Source organism: Delphinus delphis, chromosome 16 (assembly GCF_949987515.2).
Source record: "Delphinus delphis chromosome 16, mDelDel1.2, whole genome shotgun sequence".
In the NCBI taxonomy this organism is placed as follows: domain Eukaryota; kingdom Metazoa; phylum Chordata; class Mammalia; order Artiodactyla; family Delphinidae; genus Delphinus; species Delphinus delphis.
Window position 1 is genome coordinate 5,363,168 of NC_082698.1, and position 26,729 is coordinate 5,389,896.

At 48.4% G+C, this 26,729-nt stretch overlaps 1 protein-coding gene across 2 annotated transcripts in view; it reads right to left on the reverse strand.

The window, feature by feature from the left end:
• Window positions 1–26,729, reverse strand: part of DOCK1 (dedicator of cytokinesis 1) — a 527,045-nt gene that overhangs the window by 409,137 nt on the left and 91,179 nt on the right. For both annotated transcript variants that reach the window (XM_060033849.1, XM_060033848.1), the window contains exons 14-21: window positions 23,604–23,728; window positions 22,019–22,117; window positions 21,010–21,082; window positions 15,508–15,611; window positions 14,766–14,949; window positions 10,199–10,296; window positions 4,637–4,726; window positions 4,205–4,305 (exon numbers count right to left, since the gene is read on the reverse strand). In XM_060033849.1, the coding sequence (XP_059889832.1) occupies window positions 4,205–4,305; window positions 4,637–4,726; window positions 10,199–10,296; window positions 14,766–14,949; window positions 15,508–15,611; window positions 21,010–21,082; window positions 22,019–22,117; window positions 23,604–23,728 (874 nt within the window). The remainder of the gene's footprint in view (window positions 1–4,204; window positions 4,306–4,636; window positions 4,727–10,198; window positions 10,297–14,765; window positions 14,950–15,507; window positions 15,612–21,009; window positions 21,083–22,018; window positions 22,118–23,603; window positions 23,729–26,729) is intronic.

Consider the following 26,729-nt stretch of genomic DNA (forward strand, 5'->3'; position numbering starts at 1 on the left):
GGGTACACACTTACCAGTATATGCATATTGTGAAATGTATCTCAAGCAGATTAAAAGCGACCCATATAATAACTCTCAGAGGAGCGAGATCTGAGCATTTAACAAGAACTTTCTAAGTTTTAGATGTTTTTGTAAGCATTTAAATGTATTCTATAATTTATTCTTCACAGCGACACTATAAGGCAAGTGATGAGTTTTACCCCTAATTTACAGATGGAGAAGCCCAGGATTAGGGAGGTAAACTAGCTTTCCCAATGCTAAATAACGAAAATCAAAGGGATTTCTACAGACATATCTATTTTCATAATGCTCATTTTTTTCTATTGAGCATATGGTATTTTCAAATGATAGAGGCAGTAATGGTAATAATCAGCTTTTGATTCTGTCCAAACGTCTACATTTGCTACCACTACTGGCCCATAAACTAATAATCACTGTTCACAAGGATGACCCTCAAGCTATGCTTTCTAAATCATAAAAGAAGAATTAAATTAACTGCAGTATACTGTCAGCTTTTAGTGTACTGGGCTACACCGTAACTCTCCAAAAACTAGCAGCATATGTAAAACCTGTATGACAACAACCAACAAGACTACTTCCTAAACCAAACTTCTCCACTCCCCAAGTTTTTGTGTAATCAACAGCACTTCCCTGTAGCTTCTAAATATTCATCAGAGTCATAAAAATAACCTGTCAGGGCACTCACAGCATTTCCCATTAAGCTGGGAGCCAGCATGCACTAGCTTGTTATTCGAGATTATTACAAGACACTCATAAGAGCAACTGTAACTTGGATTCTGGATGACCTCGGAACGGTTCTAAGAGTCACAATTCTACTGATAAATCACAATAAAAAGGCTTTGGGGTGACTGAGTGGATACAAAGTCATTTCTAACACTGATCAGGCTGCAGAACTCAAGAAATGAGAGACTACCATAGAAGCCTTCCTGCCAGTATGTCCTAAGGAAGGGAAGCCAGAGAGATCCCCCTCCCACAGGCTCCCCTGGCCCTGACGTCAGAAAGGTATTGTCCCATACATGTTTCCTGATGGTTCCCGAGGCACGGCAGAACATCTCAAGTCCTGGCATAAAACCTGTTTCACTCGGTTTAACTTATTGTCCCAAACTGAGTGGACCACACACACCTTTTACTCTTAGACCTTATTAATATCCCAAGAAATATACATTCCATAGAAATACATTTTGGAAATCCTTCCAATAGATTAATCAAAGAAAAGAATACAAAGAAGGAATGATTTGCAAAGAGAATGACCCAGAACCAGAAAATAAATCTGGAAGTCAAAAGACCCGAGTCCACGCGAGCCACGCCACCTGTAACGGCAGAAAGACCAACCTCCTCGGCACCAGCTCAGAGGGGCGGACCACACGGCACGTCGATTCAGTGGGAGGAAGGTCTGACCCAGCTCTGGGCAAGGCAGCTCTGTGGACAGAAGGAGCCTGTCCTGCTGGTCTTCTGGAAGAACCGTCCCCGAAGCTGACACCTCCCTCCCTCCTCGCTTGGACCAGAGCCGGTCACTCTGATCCGTTAACTGCCCAGGCAGGGGAGCTCCTGCTTTGCGAGAGTCGGAGGGCTAAGAAGTAATGCCCATCGCCTCCAGTCATCTTTAATTTCTTCTCTTGGAGTTCTTTGCAAAGAAAGGCTACAGATTTATCAAAGGAAAGACAGAAAGAAACTACCTGGACCAGACTCTAGCCTAACCAAGGCTCCTAGAAGAGGCGGAGGAGAGACTGGCTGTGATGACACTTAGAACCCGAATGTCCCCTGGGCCGGAGAAGGCTGAAAGTACTTCGTGAGCGCAGACACAACCTTCCATGATTGGGTTAGAACTGCGTGAACCACAATTATCTCCTCTGGTATTTCAAGGCAAAAATACTCAGATTCCAATGGCTGAAGAACTACTTGGGGTTGCTAGTTTACCAAAACACGACAAGAATATTTATTTTCCGAAATTAAAATTTCCTTTTTGGCAGAGGACAGACTGAATGAGAGGATACCAATTCTCAACTCCGTCCCATCATAACTTAACAATAAAATGGTACTTTTTGTGTCTCCCACTGAGTAACTTGCCCAAAGCTCCCCAATGTTCGTTTTCCACCTTTGAGAATAAGGGCACCGTTCTCCCCAAAGTCACAGGCAGGGGGACGCCAGCTAGGCGACCTGGAATGCAGCACGGTGACCTTACCACTGTTCCGATCTTCTGAAATGAAAGTGCAAAATCTGATCTGAGCAAAGCTGTTTGGCCCCCTTTCAATAAAGAAGGAGAATGGTGAAAGTGACACATATGGAGGTCACATGGCACCCAGAGCAGCACGGAGGCCACGCCCATAAACCCCGGGCTCCCTCTGGTTGCTATAGAGAGATGGTGTCACATGATCAGCCCTCCCAAGGTCTGCAGGGAACTATCCAAAGTGTGGCAAACTGGGCTTCTCCACTGAGAGAAGAGAATGTTTTAAACAAACGCTTCTTAGTCAGCAAGCACAAAGCTGGTCACAGCTTTTGCCCTGTGTGGTGAGGACACGCTGCTCCCCGCCCACTGGGGGCTCCACCCACTTCCCTGCAATAAACATGCACTCAAGCCGACACGGAAGAACCCAAGAATCAGGGACAGAGCTGCTGACCTTGAGTCCCACAGCCAAGGACAACAGGTTCTGACCTAAGTATGGTCAAGACACAGATGGGAGCTTTGACTCAACTTCCTGGCCCTGAAAGAGAATCATTTCGAATGATTCGAATGATTCTAAGTTGAATGTTCTTAAAGAAATTAAACCTTTCTTTTTCACTGCAACTCACACAATAAAAAGTCTGAATAAATGCCAGTAAATCCCATGGTGAGAGAATGAGGAACTCGCCCTAATAATTCTAATCATAACAAAACCTAACTACTGCTTGGTGCTTTCTGAGTGGCAGGGATTATTCCAAATACTTGACGTGTAATAACTCATTAAAATTCTCAAGAAAACCTACAACCGTGCTGTTGCACAGATGAGAAGGCTGAAGCTCACAGAGTTTAAGCAACTTAAGCTTGAAAGTTGCAGAGCGGTAACATAAGCCCAGGTGGCCGGGTCCCAGGGCTGTGGCACCAGCACCAGGCTTCACACCTTCCCCTTGGTGTCTAGCAGACCCCAAAGGGGCCCATGTGGGGATGTAGGGCAGGCGGAGAGCAGCTGGGTGAGCAGTAAGAATCCTAGTGAGTTAGAGCCGAAGCTTCTGGAACAAAAGGAAAGGCACTCTTTAAAAGGCAAAAAGAATCTGGAAACAATATATATGTGCATATATATGTTACAAACTCACATATTTATGTATAAGGGAATCACTTGGCTGTACACCTGAAACTAACACAACGTTGTAAATCAACTAGACTTCAAGAAAAAAATTAAATTTAAAGAAAAAATTAAAAAAGAAAGAGATGCAAGAGTATTAAAAGCCAATATCCAGATGAAGTCTAGAAACAATTGTCAAACCCGCAGATGTTTTATCTGCACAACATGAACATTCTGGCTCTCTGAACATCACTAACCAGCCAATTTAAAAGAAAAAATAATTTTTTTTAGATCCTTTTTTTGTTTTTGGCCATGCTGTGTGGCTTGCGGGATCTTAGTTCCCCAACCAGGGATCGAATTCGGGCCATGGCAGTGAAAACACCGAGTCCTAACCACTGGACTTCCAGGGAATTCCCGAAAAAAAAACAATTTTATCCAGCTTTGTCCAGCAGAACAAAAATAAACCAATCACCTGCAACCTTAAAAATGGTAATAAATAAATAAAGAGCAAAAAGATAGACTGAAAAGTACAAAACTGAATTTTATTCATACTAAATAACCAATAACCTCAATACCGGACCACAACCATTTATTCATTCATCAAACAGTCATCAGGAAGATGCAGTGCGGCGGGCACTCTGCATTCATGTATCCGTTTCATCAAACACAAACTGAACATTTCAAAGACAAATAAAAGGTGTGGAGAAGAACAAGAACTTATTCCAGAATCTTATAATATATCACCTATCTCTTTCAACAAGATTTTTAGGTCTGTTAAGAGAGAAACAATAATAAAAATGATCCCAGTAAATTCACAGTTGGGGAAGGGAAACATAGAATCACAGGCAAAAGTATATGGAAAAGACTCTTACAAAAATATACAAAAAGAAGTACTGGTTTTAAAACAACAAAACAGAACTTACGTGTAGGCTAATGTTGCACTGAAGTGTTTCTTGATGTAGGTTTCCAAAACAGGATTAAAATGCTGAAATTTTCTATCAGCAATTAGTCCAATGATAAATACCTGTTAAATTAATATTTTCATTAGCGAAAGAAATGCAAACCATTTTAGAATCTTCAGCTGAATCACTTGCACTTCTGTGTGAGTCAACGAGCTCTAACACTTTCGGACACAGGTTGGTCAGCTACTTTACTTCTTCCCCTACAATTTACATTTGCCTAACTACAGTGTTACAGTGGCAGAAACTTTCTACCTCTCAATTCATCTGCTTTGATTGGGTTTACAACTGAAAGCGCTTTCAGGGTTACTGTGATGGATCCCGCCCCAGCTTCAAAGGCTGCAACCTGAAAGCGTCCCGTAATAGCTGAGCAGATGCAAAGTCGAGGCCTCTTACCAGAGCATCAAACACTAATGTATCAAAGGTCTCGCTCTCCGAATTCTCCATCATGATGTTGAAGAGGGCATCCAAGGTGTCCTGGAGGAACTAGAGAGACACAAAAGGTCAGCAGACGAGGTAAATTCAGCCCACTCTCCCCAGCTTAGAAGAACTATCATCCTTGGCAATACTGCAAACACCCACCTTTCTCAAATGGCACCTACCAAGCTACAGACTTTGGGGATTTTTGTCAGTCATTAGATTCACAAGACAAAAATCTGAGATGAGTGAATTCAGAACAAAGACAGGCCACCCTGAGCCAAGCAGAGGATGGGCAGCGGGGAGATGCCCTACAGCCCACCGCCTACCCACCCATGAGACCTCTCCAACGCTTCTCCTGACTTTCATCAGGACAAAAAGCTCAACAGCAACCCTGGGAAGTCCGAATCTGACTCATTCCGTACACGCTTGAGTGTGGGACCTGAGCTAGCAAGTGGGCAGAAGCCACACAGGGACAAATTTCTAGTATAATAAAGGATCTTGTACAGACACAGATGGCCAAGGACAGAAGAGGTGTGTGATTCTGAAACTGGGGTACAGAGCGGAGAGCCATGAGCTTAATTTATTCAACAGTAATTGAGAAATTCCTTTTATGCCTACTATAATTCACCAAAGAAATATTACAGCATAGAATGACAAAACACTATGAATTTAATTTAGAAAAAATTAGGAGACTTCAAAGTTATGTCACACTAGAACCTGGCTTTGAACCCTGACCCCATTCTCCCCTGAAAGAAGTATTATAAGATGAACTAAAAAAGACTACAATGGAAGTAATGAGTTCCCTGTTGATGGGGTAGTTCAAGACTAGGCAGAATGACACACAATGGACTACTGACCGTAAAAGGGAATGAAGAATGGCTATATCATCATTAGTCGCTGGGATTAGTACATCGAAATCACAGTGAGATATCACTTCACCCAGACTGAGGTGACTGTCATCAAAACGATGTACAATAGTTAAGTGTGGGGAAGGACGGAGAGAAATTAGAGCCCTTATACGGTGCTGGTAGAAATGTAAAATGACGCCATGGCTTTGGAAAACAGACTGACAATCCCTTAATGGGTTAAACGTACATTTACCACGTAATGCAAACATTTCATTCCTGGGTATGTAACCCAAAGAATGGAAAACATACATCCACACAAAAACCTGTGTGAAAATACGCATAGCAGCTTTATTCATCATTGCCAAAATGTGTCCATCAGCTGATGAATGGATAAAAAAAACTGTGGCATGTGCATACAGTGCAGTATTTATTATTCAGCCATAGAAAGGAATGAAGTTCTGATACATGCCACCACAGGCCTTGAAAGCATTACACTAAGCAAAAGAAAGCCAATCAAAAAAGGTCATGTATTGTCTGATTCAATTTACATAAAATATCCGGATAGTCAAATCCATAGAGAAAGCCGGTTGCAGGGAGAGTGGAAGTGATGGCCAACGGGTATGGGGTTTCTTTTTCCAGTGGTGGAACTGTTCTGAAGTGAGATAGTGTGGACAGCTGCACAATTCTGTGAATACACTGAAAACCACTGAACTGTACAAACGGAAAGGTGCTTTCAGGTATGTGAATTACATCTCAATCAAGTGGTTATTAAAAACGAAAGGAGTAAGTGAGACGGGCCCACAGCCGGGACAAAGGTGTAACTGAGTGAGATCCCTAGACCAGATCTTCCTGGGCGGCTCAGCCCATGCACAGAACCTCAGGGGCCTTCATGTCTCCAGCAGAGGACCTCAAACAGTTCGACCCGCAGACACAGAAACTAAACACAGAGACCTGCTCCCCAACCACTGCTCGCTCCCCACCCCCCGTGAGCCGTGGAACCTTGCAAATCCAGCACCCCACAGCTCTTCTTCCTGAGGGAGGACGTGTTCCCAGACCTAGGAAGTGATCTGAGACGCGTCAGGCATAAAATCCTCACTCTATTCCACTGTGCCACCTACCACCTAGTCTGTGCCAAGAATCGTCACATATAAATGACACGGGAATGAAACCAGCCGGACCAGGAGGCATTCTGGCCTGGACATCAAGGGCTCCGTCCACTCCGTAATTGTTTAAGCCTGTACCACCTCTCGTTACTTTTGTATCATTTCCCATCATTTCAGATTGTAAAAGCTTTGCAAAGGTCAAAACTTGACGCTGGGGCTTCCCTGGTGGCGCAGTGGTTGAGAGTCCGCCTGCCGATGCAGGGGACGCGGGTTCATGCCCTGGTCTGGGAGGATCCCACATGCCGCGGAGCAGCTGGGCCCGTGAGCCATGGCCGCTGAGCCTGCGCGTCCGGAGCCTGTGCTCCGCAACGGGAGAGGCCACAGCAGTGAGAGGCCCGCGTACCGCAAAAAAAAAAAAAAACTTGACGCTGCCATCTGCTAACAGCCCAATGTTACTGCCAACAGACACACCAGCGTCCAGTGCCAAGCCCTGGCTTGTCACAGTTCAGGGAAAGAGGTCTACCAGCCCCACCCAGACAAATGACACAGAAACAGGACAGCAGACAGCGGGGACCTTGTGTATCTGGCCGTAGAGCCGCAGCAGTGCAGGGACACGAATGTCCTGAAGGCGATCCCTCACACAAGGCCATGAAAGACTTCTTCTGACACCCACCCTCTCTCCAAGACCATCCGCTGGAAGAGCACAATCACCATTTTCATTTCCCACTAAAATGGGAAACTATACTTTTTACTAAATGAGCAAATACTTTTCTCAAGCAATGTCACTTTTACTAAACAAGCAAATACTTTGCTCAGTCTATCAAGCAATGTCATCTCTCCACTAAAAGTTATAAAGACACAGAAGGGAGGTCTCGAATAAATGGAATAAAACCCACAATCTATCAGTGTCCTTCAACAGAACAAAAGCAGCCCCACGCAGGCTGGGATTCCCCCTGCTCCTGGCTCTGTTAACAGCCTGGTGGCCTTAGACGAGTCTATTCCCTGCTCCAGGCCTACAGGGTATTAGGATACACTGTCAATGGGAAGGAATAAACAGGCAAAACAAGTAAGGGCCGGACAGGTCATCCAACCCTGGGGAGTACCACAGTGAACACAGGAAGGAGAGGGAGAGAGGTGAGAAAACCATCTCCAGGGATGCACAACAAGATGTGATAATAGATTAGATAAGAGGAACTGAGGGGGGGCAATAAAACCAGACGGTTCTAGAACTTTCCTGGTCAGTGTGTCAATAGTTCAACATAAATACAATTCCTGATGTGATACAGGGACCGAAAAATGAAAGAGGACACAATTTCATTAACTGTGGGTCTTTTAAAGTGATGTTAACTTAATTCACCCAGTTTTCATCTGAATTAGGGAATTCATAGAACCCAGGGAAGTTTAAAATGCAGTTAACATTGTCCAAGCCAGCAGAAGAAGACAAGGGCCAGGAAAAGGTGATTAAAATTTGAAGATCAGTGAGGATATGTTTGAACGGTTATACAATGAATTTAGGAGAGCGATGCCAGCAAATTAATTTCTACTGAAGTTAACCACACTGCCGCTTAATTAAGGCCATTTTAAGTAATTAATTTTCACAGAGATAAGGTCGTCTCCCTCCGCAAGCACCTCTCCCGGAGGATAAAGAACTGAGGCGGCGACACGGACCTGGCCGTGGGGACCTTGCTCTCGGGCAGCCACGAGTGGTGGCCCGGCTTGTTGCACACGCCAGCCAAGGTGGAGCCCAGTGGCCACAGAAATGCATTTCCTTACATACAAGGAGAAGTCACTGGGCACAGGAGTGGCAAGGAGAGCCTTTCACTGAAGAAAATATTGGAACCACCAACGATGACCAAATCTGAGCGCTCAAAGGGACCTCCGATCACTCTAGTCTGACTGTCCTATCGCAGATGAAGATTCAAGGGCACTGCTCCAGGGCCTGCTCTGTGTGAGGCTAAGCAATTAATCCAAGACCCCATGGGAGGAAAACGGCCAAGACAGGACTGAGTGCTATGATCTTTCTGACACACCGCGAAGCTCTCCACATCGATGACAGGGCTCCTAGGTGAGTCGAGAGCCAGGGTTATCGATCACGGCGATCATGACAGCGATACTGATATATCCTGATACTACCCGACCGCCTCCCAGGGGCCAGTACCTCATTTAACCTCCACAGGGACCCTGTGAACAAGGCACTCTGCTTATGTCCATTTTACAGCAGGGGAAAGCAAGGTTTAAAGACGTTATTTAACCTGTGTCAGCCCCACAGTGAGGATCCGCTGGAAGAGGAAGCAGAACCCTAGACCTGGTTGATTCCAAAGCCTGTTTCTACCACAGTGAAGCCAGGCCGCGCTCCCCGGACCAGAGTCCAAGAAGGATTCTGTTGCCTTAGAGGCGTATGTCAACATCCCGGAGACACTAGGTGTTAAAAGGCTTAGGACCAGGCGGACCTCGTTTTACTGCACTTGGCAGACACTGTGGTTCTTACCCATCAAAGATCTGTGGCAACCCTGGGTCCAGCGCGTCCCCTGGAGCCGTTTTTCCAACAGCATTTGCTTACTTTGTGCCTTTGCGTCACATGTGGATAATTCTTGCAGTATCTCCAACCTCATTATCATTACGTTTGTGCTGGTGATCTGCGGTCAGTGATCTTTGATGTGACTGTCGATTATCACTCACTGAAGGCTCAGGTGATGGCTTGGCATTTTTTAGCAATAAAGTTATTTTTTAATTGGTTTTTTAATGGACATGGTTTTTAATTTTGAGGGTTTTTTGTTTCTTTTGTTTAAACTTTTTTCTTCTTTTGTTTTTTTCCACTCACTGTGAGGCATGTGGGACCTTGGTTCCCCAACCAGAACCCGTGTCCCCTGCAATGGAAGCGCAAAGTCCTAATCACTGGGCCGCCAGGGAATTCCCTTGTTGTTTGTTTGTCTGTTTGTTTGTTTGTTTTTAATTGAAGTATAGCTGATTTACAATGTTGTGTTAGTTTCAGGTGTATGGCAAAGTGATTCAGTTGTACATATATATATATATATATATTCTTTTTCAGATTCTTTTCTTTTTAATTGTGAATAATATTTTATTTAGTCATTTTTGTTTACAACTAAAACTCTTGCAAGGAATTTGAGGACATCCTCCTCCGACATTTGCAGGACATGAAGGGCTCTGGACATTGTGAAAGTTTCCCTTTAAGTTACGATGGGAACCCAGAACAATGCGGTAGGGACCCCTGTCGGGGGTCTAGCTCAGAAAGCCAGATCCTTCTCCATTATAGGTTATGGCAAGATATTGAGTATGGTCCCCTGTGCTATGCAGTAGGTCCTTGTTGGCTACCTATTTTATATTGTACTTATTTTTTTTCACGTGATGCTACTGTGCACTCAGCAGACTACAGTAGAGTGTAAGTGTAACTTGGATACTCACTGGGGAACCAAATAATTCGTGTGACTTGCTTTCCTGTGGTGGTCTGGAACCAAACCCGCAGTGTCTCGGAGGCGTGCCTGTACCATCTTGGGAGGCAGAGCCTACACCTCCTCATATCCGTAAGGACAACAAAACAACCAGAACCAGCATGGGAGCCACGTTACCTTCACCACTTCGCCACCATCCACCTTCATCAGCTGCCTCAGGTTCTGCTGCAGCAGGTTGGTGTTGGATCGCCACTTCAGCAGCCCCAGCAGGTCCACTGGAAACAGTAAACGAACATCAGTTCCTCACAGCAAGGACTCTGTCTCCCTCGTTCACCCATCGTGTGAGGTCCTCTAAATCATTTTTTGAACAGATGAACCAAGCCTATTTGGAAACGTGCGCCACGTAAATATTTCATTACTTTCTAGCAACATCCTTGACACCCAGTGTGACTGGATTCATTATTTCCAACTACATTTACCATGAAATGATTTCCACATGGAAGCTTTCAAAAGGCATCTGGGGAGGGCTTCCCTGGTGGCGCAGTGGTTGAGAGTCCGCCTGCCGATGCAGGGGACACAGGTTTGTGCCCCGGTCCGGGAGGATCCCACATGCCGCGGAGCGGCTGGGCCCATGAGCCATGGCCGCTGAGCCTGCGCGTCCGGAGCCTGTGCTCCGCAACGGGAGAGGCCACAACAGTGAGAGGCCCGCGTACCGCCAGGAAAAAAAAAAAAAAAGGCATCTGGGGAGCCTACGGAAGAGGGACCGGCCTCTCGAACCCACAAGAAGGCAGATCAGAGCATGGAAGAGGGCCAGGCCACAAGTAGGCAGATGAGAAGAGCAGCAGGCCTGCAAGGCTGCTGGCCATTCAGTGCTGTCCTGGCAGCTCCTGCCAAGGGGTTTTCTCCTGTTCAGGAATAAGATTCTTAGGTTTTTAAGATAAAATAAATAACCAACATAAATTCAAGTACTGAGAATGCAAGGGGACAGTCCCCAAAGGAGACAGGAACCCTGGCCCTGGAGACCCCTGCTGCACTGAGCTTGCCACCTTTACCAAGTCCTGGCCCTTCCAAAAGTTTCTGTATGTTTCTTTTCTAATAGAAAAATTGCAAGTTGAACGTATTGGTTTTTGCAGACTAAATGTGGAAGACAATGTTGAGAAATGATTTTGTTTAAGGCATGAAAACAGAATCCAAAACATCTCTGGGAAAGGACGTCTTCATCTGAAGTCATATTAATATCCCACTACCTGAAAAAACACAGTTAGCAAAGCACATCTAATTTACTGTTTATGCTCATCGGGAATGAACTTCTGCTACAGAAACTGTCTCCATAAAAAAAACCCTAGTTAAAAAAAAAAAAAAAAAAAACCCTAGTTAATACTGAAAAAAAATATATAATTTTGGCAATAGGTAGAATTTCAGTGAACACAAGACACCAGTTATAATTCAAGGATCAGACCACACAAAAGGCATACGGGGGATGAGCGCCAAACACACATTCTCATTTATATCACCTCACCCCCAAGTACAGCTGATGAAGGGAAGAGTTACAAACAGGAAAGTGTGAAGGGGACAGCATCCTAGTGTCTTTAGAATGCAAAGAGAGTAGACTCAAACACCAGCCGGGCCACGCCACCAAGATGTGACCTTGGACACGTACCTTCACCTCAGTTTTTCTATCTGAACAATGGGCACAGTGTTACCTGGGTCACAGGGTTGGTGCAAGACTTAAATGGCAAGATGTGGAGAGAGCACTTAGTGTGATGCCAGGCAGGAAGACCAACAGCAGCCACCCATCAAAGAGGTGAACATTTTAGCCATTCATCATGAAGGTTAACGTGTTTTAATTTCTAATTGAAAGTGAAGTCGTGAGAAGGGCTACATCCTGCCCAGACACGCTCTCAGTCCCAGGGTTAATGGAGATTTCCACCTCATAAGAGTTACCAGCGGTTTTTTTTGTGGGTTTTTTTTTGGTTTGTTTTATTTTTAAACAGCTTTTGCGAATGCTAGAAGGTACCGCTTATCTTTGGTTTTTTGTTTGTTTGTTTATTTTTGGCTGCACTGGGTCTTCATTGCTGCACAAGGGCTTTCTCTAGTTGCAGCAAGCAGGGGCTACTCATCGTTGCGGTGCGCAGGCTTCTCATTGCGATGGCTGCTCTTGTTGTGGAACACAGGCTCTAGGCACGCAGCTTCAGTAGTTGTGGCACGTGGGCTCAGCAGTTGTGGGTCTCGGGCTCTAGAGCACAGGCTCAGTAGTTGCGGCACACGGGCTTAGTTGCTCCGCTGCATGTGGGATCTTCCCGGACCAGGGACTGAACCCGCGTCCCCTGCATTGGCAGATGGATTCTTAACCACTGCGTTTTTTTTAATGGAGGTGAGCTAATACTCTGGATCCCATTCATGTAAAGTTAGTGGCACTTCGGATTAGAGGGAGGCTGAGGTTCACCTCTGTGTTGTACTTTTGAGAAAAGATACAGCTGGGCAAATTAGCAGTGGACAAACACCTTTGAGGAGGGGTAGCTTGCTCAGCCCCACACCCTCTATGTCCCCTCTCATTCCCAGGGAACCACCACAGTTTGGCTCGTAATAATTCTCTGCCTCATGGCTTCTCTCTCTCTAATTACATAGTAAGCTGATGGAGGAGAGGAACCACGTCCCCTACTTCTTTTTCTATCCCCCAAAGCATCCAGCATAACGCTGAGAACAGAGATGTTTAATACAAACCTCGATGAATAATTCAGCCGCACTTTTCCCTAAGAAATGGAACTTCGCAGTAACAAGTCATGGTTTCAGAAAAATGACTCCCTCAAATGAGAATCTGGGACTCAATGCCAGAGGCCAATTGGGGCAGCCCCATCTTGCACACACCTGACACGCCACCATCCAGAAAAGAGGCATTGTTGGCTGGTGTGAAATGAACAACAAAAGATGTGTCCCCCTCACGCTTAGTGAGCTGCATCACATCGGAATTTCCTAGTTGCCTGGCAACAGCCACTGGAGAGACCAGCGTGCTGTGCCCCTCAGTCCCAAAGAGGGGATTACCCTGTGTCTGGTGAGATTCAAAGAGCTTAAGGGTGACAGGAGGTGGGACACATCTCCCCGGGAAATTACTGTGACTTAATACCTTGAGAATGTCCTAGTTCACAGTTGTCTTCCCCAGGGATATGTGGGTTAAGAAGGATTCTGTGTGTGGGCCTCACAACCTAACCGCTATTCAACACACTGTTTTAATGGGGAAAATATATTCAAGTTCCAAATAATAACTTCCGAACGTGCTTTTGGAACATGACCCATTTCTAAGAAGGTGGTTTCCCACACAGCGAAGATGGCAAGACAAAGCAGAAGCTTAAGTGCCCCATTGGACAGGCTGCCCTGAGTTAAATGAAGCCCTAAAAGGAGTAGCCAGCTGTCAGGCTAGTTGACTATCAGGGCCATATCCAGAGGGTAACATCTGACCTACGGGGTCATCATTCCTATAACCCAGTCTCAAGCCAGCACCCGCCTTGCTGACAGCATGTTCCCTGGGCACTAAACTTGCAAACTCCCTACCCCTCCCCATGCGTTCACGGAACACAGTGACCCAGGGAAGGGTTTCCGTCTGCTCATGGAGGTTACTAGAGCAGGCAGTGAAAGCCTGATCAGGACCCGCGCTCTCCACTACCACGCAGGGCCTTCCAGATGACAGGTTCCTTCTGTCCTGTGATCAGCCTGTTAAAGTCCACACGATGACTGTCCCTTGAGCCCATCCGAGACTACTGCCAAGCTTTACGGACAACCCCTGGGAACACGATTCACGACAGCAACCGACATTAATAATCAAAATCCGTATCAGTGGCTGAGAGGAAAACATATTGGATTTTCAAGCTGACTTTCAAGAGAACGTGAAGCTACTCTGCACGGCTGTGAGACCATCACATTTGGTGAACTCGATTTTTCAATGTAAGATCTGTGCAGAGGACCCTCTGCCTCGACCAGACAGTGTGGTCTGAATCAGGAGCGCCCTGGCCGCACGGCCATGCCTTGTGGAGGCTGCAAGTCCGTGGGAACAATGTCGAGCACCCGGGCCGCAGCGTGGGGACACTGGGCACCATCTGATGCTGCGTTAAGGTCGCACTTTGGTGTGAGTGCATCAGCAAGGGGTGCCTTATCTCGCTGTCAGGGGGACTAGAAATGTCGTCAACACCAACTTGTAAAACTAAAGGTAACTGGTAATTATCTCAATGAGTAGCTGAGAGAGGGGAAGACCCAAGGAGGGTAGGGGCCTCACCCCCTAGAGCTCCCGTAGCCCTCAGACAGCCCTCTGAGGCAGGCATTATAGCCAGGGTATAGATGAGGAAAATGAGCTCAGAGACTCTAGTTCGAGGTCATTCCCAGAGTTATTAGCACAGGGCCAAGGCTCAAGTTCAGGGCTTTGGTCTGACTCCAAATTGTGTGGATTTCTCCCTTCCCTTGGCCAGAAAGCTTTTTTTTTTTTTTTAAAGTAAATCCATTGCTTTCTCTCTCTTTGAGGTTCATCCTTAGCATAAAATCAGAACGTGAGTTTCAAAGCAGAACAATGTCACCCTCTCCCTCTCTCCTTGTCCAACAGCATCCACACGGGCCATTACGGAGGGAAGGTGTGAATGACTCGCCGGCAGGCTTCAGGGACCTAAGGAAGCCTCCTCCATTCAGCAGGGAGCACGAGAAAGATGGGGTTGAAGGAGAAAAACTCCAGGGGCGAACCCGTTTCTGGCCCCAAACCCACCATTCTGGGTCAGTTTGGTGGAGCACACGAGAGTTGAGATCTGGAAGGAATCTTTGCTGATGGTGCAGCTCCCAAGACTCTGCATGCTCTTCCCCGTCGCCGAGTGGCCCTTCTCTTCCAACTCGGCTTTGGTGGACGGCAGGCTCAAGTACGTGCCGGCGTCTTCCAGCTTCTTCGCTTCGGCCTGTGGGTTTAATGATGCAACAGGTCAAATACAACTGACAATCCCGTGCAATATTTTCTACCCCTTAGGATCCTTAATCCTTTTAACCATCATGATATTTGCTCTTTATCATTTGCTAAACCACTTATTTTTTTAACTTTTTATTTTATATTGGAGTATCGTTGATTAACAGTGTTGTGTTAGTTTCAGGTGTACAGCAGAGTGATTCAGTTATACATATACATGTGTCTATTCTTTTTCAAATTCTTTTCCCAACTAGGCTGTTCCATAATATTGAGCAGAGCTCCCTGTGCTAACCTGCTTATTTTAATGATTTCCCTTATTCCTGTAGATGAATTCATTCACACAGAGGATTTTTTTAAACAGCACTTAATGTGTTATTGTGTATCAGCTTCTCTCCTCAGGGACAGCTGGTCATCTGAAATGTTCATTTACATAATTAAATGTTGCTAGATAGCAGTGTTCTCACAAAGATGGGAAATGTCAGCTCAGGCCAGGAAGCCCAGAAAGACTTGAAACAGTCAATATTAGCAACACTGCACCAACAGAAGAGCGTACCTTATAGACAATAAGATCATGTTCCCCGTCTCTTAGGGTGGTCCCATCGTAACGCATCAGCTTTACAAAAGCGAGTGCGAATATCTTCTCGGATTTATCCTTAGCTGCAACGGAAATTAATAATCATTTTCTACTGCCATCACGACAAAAAAGAACATCATAAAATGCTACAAGGGCTGCCTTTCTGAAAAAAATTACAAAACTGTTCTGACAGATGTTAAAGTAAACATAAACGGAGATATAGACAACGTTCACTTATCATAAAAGGATCAGCTGTGCTCAAACTAATCTGTAAATTCAAAGCAATTACAATCAAAATCTCATGGGAGAGCTTCCTTGTGAAACTTGAAAACTGATTCTACAGTAAAGGACCAACAGTAGGAGGATGGTTTTGAAAAGGAACGTGGAGGAAAGCCTGCAGTACTAAAACCCAACAGGAACTGGAAAGTGGTAACAATGAAGATGGTGGGTTTTTAACACAGGGATTCACAGACCAGTGGGAACAAACAGGGCATGAAAACACAGGCCATTGCAAGTGACCACGGGAAGGGGCAGACCCTTCAGAGTGTCAGCAGGGACAAACAAAACAGATGGACGCTCACCTCACACCCTCCACAAATACAAGTCCCAAGTGGACTAAACACCCTACTGTGAAATGTTGTTCTCTTTGGCAAGAAAGTCCTTCCCCCAGAATTAGCATGTGAGACTCATTCTCTCACTTCATTCAAGTTTCTGCCAAAGTATCACCTGCTCTGAAGTGACCAGCCTGCCTAGAAGAGCAAACGCCTACCCTGGTCAGTTCTTCATAGTCGCTATGGGCTGAACTGTTATGTTTTGTTTTGTTCAACAAAATTCTTATGCTGAAGCCTAACCGCCCCCACCATGTGGCTGTATTGGAGAAAAGGCCTAGAAGGAGGTTCTTAAGGTTAAAAGGTCATAAGGGTGAGGCTCTGACGCTATACAACGGGTGCCCTTATAAGAAGGGGAACAGACACCAGAGTGGTCCCTCTCCGTGTGAGCTCACAGAGAGAAGGCGGCCGTCTGCAACCTGGGAGAGGGTCCTCACCAGAACCTGACCATGCTGGTACCCTGATCTCGGACTTGCAGCGTCCAGAACTGTGAGAAAGTAAATCTCTGTTGCTTAAGGCACGCAGTCTATGGTATTTTGTTATGGCTGCCCAAGCAGATTAAGACAACAGGTTACCAAGAGATTACTACCAGATTACCAAGAGATTACCAAGCCTGTAGGGTGTCTGTGCATGAGAAAGGGCCAGGGGAGGGGGGAGACGACGTTTATTGTTAGTTTCATCCACTGGGCTTTCCCATGCAAAAGACATTGTGTATTTTTTCACTGCTATTTCCCCAGTGCATGAAATAGTGCCTCTGCTATATAAGTTAGGTACTCAAATATTTGTTCTAGATGGGGAGACGCCAACAAACAAGTCCTTTCAGGGACTTCCGTGGCGGTCCAGTGGGTAAGACTCCGTGCTCCTAATGGGGGGCCCAGGTTCAATCCCTGGTCAGAGAACTAGATCCCGCATGCATGCCGCAACTAAGAGTTTGCATGCCACATCTAAGGAGCTGGTGAGCCACAACTAAGACCTGGTGCAGCCAAAATAAATAAATAATTTTTTATTTTTTTAAAGTCCTTTCAGATAACAAATAAAACAAAAATTGGTGGCTTGTTAAAGCGCGCTGATGGGAACAGGGACCACCCAGCTGGATGGTTGGAAAAGGTCTCTCTGAGAAGACCTTCCTGATGACGTATGAGCCAAGATGTAAACCCTCCAGGAAAAGAGATGGCCAAATACGGAAGCCCTAAAGTGGGACCAGCCTGCCTTGCTTGGGGACTAGAAGCCCGTGTGGCTGGTGAGTGGTAGGCAGTGAGAGCTCCAAGGTGGGCAGGTGCCAGATCAGGTAGAGATAGATGAGGAGTCTGGACTGAAGAAATGGATTTGTGATGAATTTTTCAAGATGTAAGTTGAACACAGCACGGAAACACTGAGTTTCAGGGCTAGAAAAGACCTTTAAAATTATAGATCCCATGGGCTCCCCTGGTGGCGCAGTGGTTGAGAGTCCGCCTGCCAATGCAGGGGACACGGGTTCGTGCCCCGGTCTGGGAAGATTCCCACATGCCGTGCAGCAGCTGGGCCCGTGAGCCACGGCTGCCGGGACGCAAAAAAAAAAAAAAAAAAATTATAGATCCCAGATTCTCTTTTTGGAGATGAAAGGACAGAGGTTGAAGAGCATACATCTGCCCACCTTGAGTCAGGGGCTCAAAATATTTGCTATAGGACATCACTGCCTGAGATACCACGTCTCATTAGTCTTTGCGTTCCTGGTGTCCATCGGGTCTGGCACACATTAGGTGCTCAATAAATGCTAGCTAATTAGCTGGATGAACGACTGACCAACCAAAGCTAAAGGGAGGGATAAAAGCAAAAAATATGTACTTCTAGAAATTGAAAGAACTTTGTGAAAGGGTTCTTAAAAACGTAAAACTCAGTGTTCAGGTGAGAAGGAAGAGATCCTTTTAAGTTTGGGCTGACATGAAAAAAATTAAAAACACATCTCTCTGAAAGCAGCTGCAGTTCAGGACACGTGAGCATATCTGCCAGCAGAAGGCTTCCCCTGGCCCTACTCTTCAGTAGCACACAATTGAAAAGTGCACCTTTTATTAATATTCTGCATCTTCACACAGGGGATGGACTGCATTTGTGACATCCTCATTAGCAGCCATTATGAGGCAGACAAGAAATTTACAAAACGTCAGAGGCCACAGAAGAAGACCACATGCCCAGAGGGCGGGCAGCGCTGGCGGACCCAACCAGCCCCCTGCAAACAAGGGAAACTCGGCTCCTGGCAGGCCGGCCCCAGAAGCCACTCATCTGCCCGCATCCACACAGAACACCAGCTGATGCGTTCGGAACGGCTAACAAGTGGCAGCAGAGTGTTAGACGGTCACACCAGCGCCAAACGTCCCAGCCCCAAGGACAGCTCCCGGTAGGAGAAATCCCCTCACTTTCTTCCACTTGGGGTAAAGAGCGCGCATTTTGCCTGGGGCGGCGGGGAGGGCATGCAGCGTGGCCTTCCTCCCATTTCTGACCCAGAGCATCTGCAGACGAGGCCGCGGCACGGGCCCCACTGGCCCCCACCCCGCCGGCAGCGGACAGCTCGGGACGTCGTCAGCATCCCACTTGCAATGCTCGACACGTTCCCCAAACCCCACCAGCTGTGGCCGGGGAGACTTCATTAATTATGCAAATGTGTCGTGGGAGGCCGGGTGATAGCATCTTGTCTATAATGAGTACTTAAAACTGACAAGAAAAACAAGGATTTTGAAAATTAAAATGCTACCAAAGAGATCCCTCTGCCCTGGTGTAATCTATTAATTAGAGAGAATGAGCTTGTTCTAAAGAGGGAGCGTGCTTCTGAGACAAGTCCCCTGTGCATTCTAGAACTCTGTCCTTGCCCTGCAACAGGGCTCCCCACCCTCTCCTCCCCTGCAGCCCATTCCCACCCCCGGCAACTTCCGGTGTGCAGGGCGCTGGGCCCACCACACCTTCTGGGACTTGGCTGAGGACCTACCTGCCCCCAATTCCCCCAATCACCCACCTGACCCTGCTCACCCCGCACCTCTGCCTAACGCATGCGACGCTCCCAGGCCGCTGCTCCGCACGTGGCTCCTGCGAGCCGATCTCACGCCTCAACCCAACCTAAGTCCGGCAAGAGGAGAGCTCTCTGCGTGAGCTGTGTATACAGCAGGTGCTCAATACAGACCAAATGACGGCAGTGGCCTCGGTGCTCCCCAAAGGCAGGGGAGACACAAGGACTGGGGTGGGAACCAGAGGTCTTCCACTGACCATCAGGTGACTCTGGGCCACTGAGGTGGGGTCTCTGAGGCTCAGTTTCCTCATCTGTAATGTAGGAAGCGCCAATGATCTACCACATGGCATCGTGGTGAGGACTCATCTAAATAACGTGGTAAAAATACTTGCGCCAGGAGAGAGTAAGAGCACGATGAACACGTACGAAGAGGTGTCCGCATCCGTCCGAACATCTTATCCATCCACGTTTCAGCCGTCCAGGAGTGCCCACAGTTAGCAGACCCCAGCCCGCTGCCTGGTGGCCTGGATTTGGCCCGAAATGGGGCGGGCCCGGCTTTCCAAGCTGCCCAGACTTCACACCCTGCGCCTCCTACACTGCTTGGGCCCCGACCCCTTCTCAGCTGGCCCCTTAAGCACTGGGACAAGAGGAGGGGTGGAATGATGCTCTATAGCGCTCCCACCCACCCCCGGCATCCTCCACACGCCCACTCACCACGAGGGACCCCGTGCTGTTCTAGACCCCTTGGTTCAGCCACCTACCGGTCTCACCCCACGCAAGCACATCTTCGGGCTGCCAGTCACACTTTCCACACACCAGCCCTGTAGTCCTCGCGCCTCTTCAACCTCACAGAGCTTCTCACTGGTCCCACACAGGGGTCTACGTACCCCCAACTTCACGCCTCTGCTCACGTGTTCACCCTCCCGGCTGCTCTCCTGCACCCTTGCCTCTGCGGGCTCCACGCTCTGGGGAGGGCACAGGTCAGGCAGGCCCCCAGAAACAGTAAGGAGGGTGGACACACCATCACAGCAGCGGTGGTCCCGTGCAGCCCTATCCTACGGCCGGCATCCTGCTGAGGGATCGGCAGCCCCCATGCATTCCCCTCCTCAGGCTGAAACATCTGTGAAGATACACAGAGCCAGGGCTGAGGTCCCCCAACCGCAGGGCTCTGGCCCCCACAGGCTGGTGGGTGACAAGTGCGCCCACCCAGACCACCGTTCCCTCGATGCCGCTGCACACGTGACCCAGCGTCACTTATTTTCTCAAACCTTAGCCCGCCGCCAGATGCATGGAGACCACGAGGGGCAGGGGCGCATCTTCCTCTTGCGGTATCTTACTTAGTGTCTAGAACAGGGTGATGTCCTTCGCAGACAACGAATTCAACACAGGCAATGAGACAAACTTCTAACATCGATAATGAATCCTCCCGGAAGCTGACTGATTCAAACTTCTTTCCTCCCAAAGTCTCGGCCTCATGGCCAAGGCTACACCAACGTGGACGAGAAAAGGCAAAGCCAGAGCTCCAGGCACCAGCACCTGCCAGCAAAGCCAGAGGTTTTCAACACCGACGCAAGAGCATCAAGAGTAATTTTTGAAATCTAGGTATTATATCTCAGTGACTTTTCTGATGGACGGGGCAGTATTACAAGCCAGAGGGGAAAGAGGAAACCCAAGGGGCGAGCAGGAAGGAGCGGCACCTCATCAGACAAATTTGAGAAGAAACTGAAGAGCTCCTGGGATCAACTCAATCAGAGTGGACAGCACTCCACGGGAGCAGGTCCGCGTGGGCGCGGAGCTGAAGTGTCAAGACCTCACTGTGTTACAGTAGCCACGTTCTAGAACCATCCAGAGTAAGTGCATGATAGACACGGGATAACGAAGCGTGTGGTTACTCACAGTCCTGGGACGATCTATGTCGGAAGGTAAACCGGAGGTGACTGCGGTTCACGTCCTCAATGGGGATGGCCACCTGCGGAATAGAGAGAGAAGCTGAGCACCTTTAGGAAATCTTCTCGCTCCATCAGCGTTGTTCCCCTGGAGACATCCTGGACCACTCTACGCTCTTCTGCGCTGCAGGGAGAAGACACCATACGCCTCATCCCCGGTATGACTGTCCCAGAAGCAAATGCCCTTTGAAAATTTACACCAGATAATACTGTCCGGGATGCCAGGCACACTGGACAAGGCAGCCGAATTTGTTTTTAAATGTGACCCTCAGTGTGAAGAGTCTATGTTTAAAAGTTACCATTTTCGATTTTGGCCCCGATTCGGAGGTGTCTGTATTCCCTCTACGGTTGTAGGGACCCGCCCTCGGCTGCAGCGAGAAGGCGGTCCCTTTGTGACTTACAGTAAAAGGAAAAAGACTTAATACCTGCTGCCTTTAAGCCGACTGTCCCTAATAGCTAACATCTGTATTCCAAAGCCAGCCGCTGGCCTGGTGTCCCAGTACCCAAGCCCGTGCGTGGTGTGTGGGCTGCGTGCGGGTATCCGCGGGCTGCGTTAGGAGCCGCAGAGCACTGAGGCCAAGGGAACAGGACGCATCTCTCCAGCGATGCCCTCCGTGTATTATCATCTCTATTTTCTTCCATTTGGTGTAAAGACAGCATGCCACACATAAAACAGACCCGAAAGAGAAAGACAATTGCTATCTTTAAAGGACTCTGTATTTGTCTCCAGGAAAGTCCTGGTTTTAGGTCCCAAAGGAGATGAGAGTAGATGTAAATTCCAAGAAACACCAGCATGGTTCCTTAGCAACCCTAAAGGACTTTGTTGAACGTGCCTTGGGGGCTGGCGGAGGGTGTCCACGGTGGGCAGCCCTGGGCTGGGCAGGAGGCGGGAACTTCCTCAGGGTACAAATGAGCATTTCATAATCAACCCCATGGGAAAAGGACCATGCAAATGATACCTTAACCGTCTCAAACCAGCGCGGCTGTTTCACTTGGTAATAAATCACGGACTTGTATTCTGAAATAGCTTCATCACCAGCGCCCGGGAAAATCACATGCTTTAAAAGAAGAGGCATAAAGAGATCGCATCAGCCCTCACAGAGTCTGAGGCTGCATCCATGTCCCCCAACCCCCCACCCGGTTTGATGATCCAGAAGGAGCGAGGGCCCTCGGGGAACACCTAAAACCCCATGGCCCATGGAACACCTCCCAGCAATGGAAGAACAGATCTGGCTGGAGCCAGCAGCCAGCAGAAAACCTTGCTCACAGACATCTAAGATCTTCATGGTTATGCGGTATATGGGGACGCTACTGTCCTCCATCCTTCGTACTCTTACCCCTAATAACTTTCACCCTGGACCCGCAGCAAGTTGCCTGACTCGGCGGCTGGAGTAAAGGGCTACAGACCAAAAAGGAGGTGGCAGCACTCTGTCCCTTCTTTAGCCACAGACACTGACCACTCGCCTCTACGGAGAGCGAGACCGGTAAAGCCCAGGGGAAAAGGGCAGGGACACTGGACACAGGCCACCCAGAGAGAAAGGATGCCACCCACCTCCTGGCGCAGCTGGGCCTCAGGAGCACCCACAGGGCACTGCTCTCAGCCACGTGGGCCCAGGGGAGCCCAGGCTGCAGCCACGGGCCAGAGAAGCAGCTGGCGGAGGGCCCCAGCTTGGGCTCAGCCTCCAGTCCTCAGAGAAGCCCGCAGCCTCTGAGCACTTCCCAGGGCACCCGCAGGCTGCTGTGACCACGCAGGAGGAGGTCTTGGTAACCACCACCGAGCAAAGCACAAGGCTCAGAGGCCCAGATTCACAACCCAGTTCCACCTCTCATGAGCTCTCTGACCTTGAGCAAGGTGACTGATTTCTCTGGGGCTCAGTTTCCATCTGTCTCAAAAGATGCTAATAACAGTATCTGAACTTCTAACGTGATCATTCGCCCTCTGAGCCGCGGGTTTACACCGGCAAGTGGGACCCCAGGATAGAGTTTGGAAAAGAAGGTGGTCAGTTGCACTTCCCTGGTGGCGCAGTGGTTAAGAATCTGCCTGTCAATGCAGGGGACACAGGTTCAAGCCCTGGTCCAGGAAGATCCCACATGCCGCGGAGCAACTAAGCCCGTGCGCCACAACTACTGAGCCTGCGCTCTAGAGCCCAAGAGCCACAGCTACTGAAGCCCATGCGCCTAGAGCCCGTGCTGCGCAACAAGAGAAGCCACCGCAATGAGAAGCCCGTGCACCACGGCGAAGAGTAGCCCCCACTCACCGCAACTAGAGAAAGCCCGCGCGCAGCAACGAACACCCAACGCAGCCAAAAATAAACAAATAAATAAAAAGAAGGTGGTCAGGACCCCAGGGTCGTCCTGAGACAGGCCGGCTGCTGGGACCCGGTAGAAACCAGCCCTCTTAGGCAAGGGAAGAAAAGGAAGAAAAAGCAAACGCTCTTCCCCAGAAATGAGATTGTGGCTTTTGGCATCCTGCAGCAGAGCCAAGGCGCACACTTGGGAAGTAAAACTTAAACACTACAGGTTCAACTTTGCAACAATCAATACCTCCAGTCGTTTTCCATCTTCATCGTAAACAGACACTGTAACCTCAACATTCTTTGCCGTCGTTTTGCTTCCTTTATCAAAATCTCCTTGAACTAATGTTACGTAGATATCGTTTCGGACATCACCTGGGGGGAAAAAATTACACCTTTAAAACCAATCCATAGGGCTTCCCTGGTGGCACAGTGGTTGAGAGTCTGCCTGCCGATGCAGGGGACACGGGTTCGTGCCCCGGTCCGGGAAGATCCCACGTGCCGCGGAGCGGCTGGGCCCGTGAGCCATGGCCGCCGAGCCTGTGCATCCGGAGCCTGTGCTCCGCAGCGGGAGAGGCCACGACAGTGAGAGGCCCACGTACCGCAAAAATAGAAAAAAAAAAAAAAAAAAAAACAATCCATTATTCACAGTGTAACTGTGATTTCTGCCATTCCTAGCAGAGTATCATAAATACTGTATTAGATGATTATGAAATATTTTCTACAAAATAGCGTCCGCATTTAACAGCATGACAAAGGCAATTTTCATCACTATAAGACTTGCAAGAAAGAGGAAAACGTCAGGGCCCCTAATTATCTGCTTGGTGCTTCACGTGGGCAGAGGAGCTCTTACACTCCATGGGCGGCCCATGCCCAGGGCAGCTCGAATGCTGTCAGTGGGTTTGCGCAGACGCTAGCCCCCCCCCAACCCCCAGCATCCGTGGCCCACTGCAACCCACATCGCCACCCCTTGTTAGGGCATGGCTGCAGTCATCTGAGGCTCAGTAGCCAAGGAATATCCCAACACCCACTGGCACACCAAGGATAACCAGCAATACTGGCCTCCTTTTCGTTCCACTGAGGAGTTGAACAAAAACAGTATCTGAACCCCAAGCCAATGTCCTGAGTTGACACTTAGGATCAGGGACTAGGGATGGGTCAAGAGAGAAACTTTCTGCAAAGAATCCTCTCTCTTCCTGGCAGGCAGTTGTCAAGATCCTGAACGGGGACACAGGGAGCAAAGCCTCATACATTTTTTAAGTGAGATGGGCCTTAAACTGTGCCCCCAAAAATACCACCACACACACACGCAACAAGTGAGCTCGAGACGCTTCCCCCTCCTGAGAATACACAAAGCCCCTGGTAATGGTCCGACTGGGAGAACTCTGCAAGCTTCATCAGCAACATGATTTAGAGGAAGCATCGCTACGCTCTGACGGCTGCTCTGCTGTCTGTCTGGCTGCCTCAACAGTGTGGCCAGGAGCAGCAAATGACCTGCTCTGGGCAAAGAACAAGGATCCCCGAAGAGAAAAAATCCCCTTGCTTTCTTGTTTTTCTTTTGCTTTCTAGACTGCTCTATTCTGGCTTTTAATGTATCCAACTATTAGATTAAGCTTTCATTTAAAAGTCATTATTGTAATAACCCCAGCGGGTTGCTACCACTGCCACAGTAGCTGCTGGCAAAGAAGGAGGGCTGTGATCGCCGACCGTGACCACGGAGAAGTTAAGAAGGATGGCGTACAGGGCTGGGGGCAGGAGGCAAGGCTGCCGTCCAGGACCTGCCGCTAATTAGCTGTGTGACCTCAGACCAGTCACTTACTCTCCCAGGCCACTCACCACTGAACGGCCTGATGGATAAGGCAGGGTGGTCTGTACAAGGGCTCCGCCTGAAAATTCTATCAAAGCACCAACGCCATAATCAAAAAGGGCCACGGCAGCTTCACACGGGCCTCGTCAGCCAGAGAGGCAGCATGCGCTGGGCAGGGAGGTGGCCGAACCTCAGGGTCCCCTCCTCCCATGGGCCTAGGGATCCTGACTCCAGCCCAAGAGTAAGACCCAATTTATAGGAGGTCGATACCCCCGATGGGCACTCACTCACAAAGGGGTCTCAGCAAATGCCTCCCGGGCTACAAGGTTCTCATTCTGGGGAGGAAGGAGGCTGGAAGCAGATACAGGTGGCCCATCCAAGCCTCCAGCCGCCTTCCCAGCTCCGGCGACAACTCTGCTTCCCCACCAGGATCCTTCAGAAGGACCTAGGGATTCCCAGCGGGTCACGAGAAGGTAGGAGAACCAGCAACAGTGACACGGACGGCTCTCCCACCGCGCAAAGGAGAGGCACGTCTCCATAAACACGCGTATACAAGAAGGCACAGGTTCTGCGAGGCTGAAGGCGGGGGTCTGAGAGAGCCCCCCCAGAAGAGTAAGGTGCGGTGCTCACAGCCTCTCAGTGGTCACTCAGCGACCGAGGATGTGGGGGACTCACTCAAGCCGCGCTTGCTCGCTACGGGAAGCCCAACCCCAGACTTAGGAGATGGAACAAGCCAGCTGCACAGTCTTCCCATGCATCGATCACGAGATTACCTTAGAGGTTTAGACTTACTTTTTAAGTCTATCAATTGTAAGGGAGGCACAGGCAGTGTGAACCAGAAGTTTCCCAGGTTTCCCTTTGCACACGAGGGCCTCCTCAGGTCACCCAAGATAAATGCATGATGTCAATGACGTTATCCTCATCTACAAATTTGCACCTCGAATCCAAATGCAAACAGTATGTCCACTCGGAAGTCCAAGTTAATTAGCTGCATATAGAACAGCCTTGACTCATACAAGCAATAGGTGTTCCATCGTTTCTTAACTTGCTGAGTGTCATGCTTACCTCCTCTACAGGTGAGACTGGCAAACACTCAATCTAGCTGATGTTAGATGTCTTTCCTATCGTTTTAACAGACAGAGTAGACAATGACCCACAACAGCCCTGAAAGGCAGAGGGAGCAGAAAGAACATGTCCCTAAAATGCCCTAAAATCAACGAAGCAATAACGCTGAGGCACACTGAGTGCCCAGCTCTCCCTGTGAACCTACAGCGAAGCCCTGTACCCGGAGGCTGCAGGGGAGCACCGACCACGGGGTGCTCTGGCCCCGTTTCCACTGCTCGTTACCCATGTGTCTTCAGGCTGTGGCTTAATCTTGATGGGAATTAGTTCAACACCAATTTGTAGGCTTCCAAGATCCTTATATGGAATCAAGCTAGATTATTAATGGGAGCAGTATTTGCAAACCAAAAAGTATCCCACGGTTATCAAGGATAAAGATTCATGCTTCCCAAGATCTCGTTGAGAATCAAATCAGATGATTAATATGAATGTCATTTGGAAACTGAA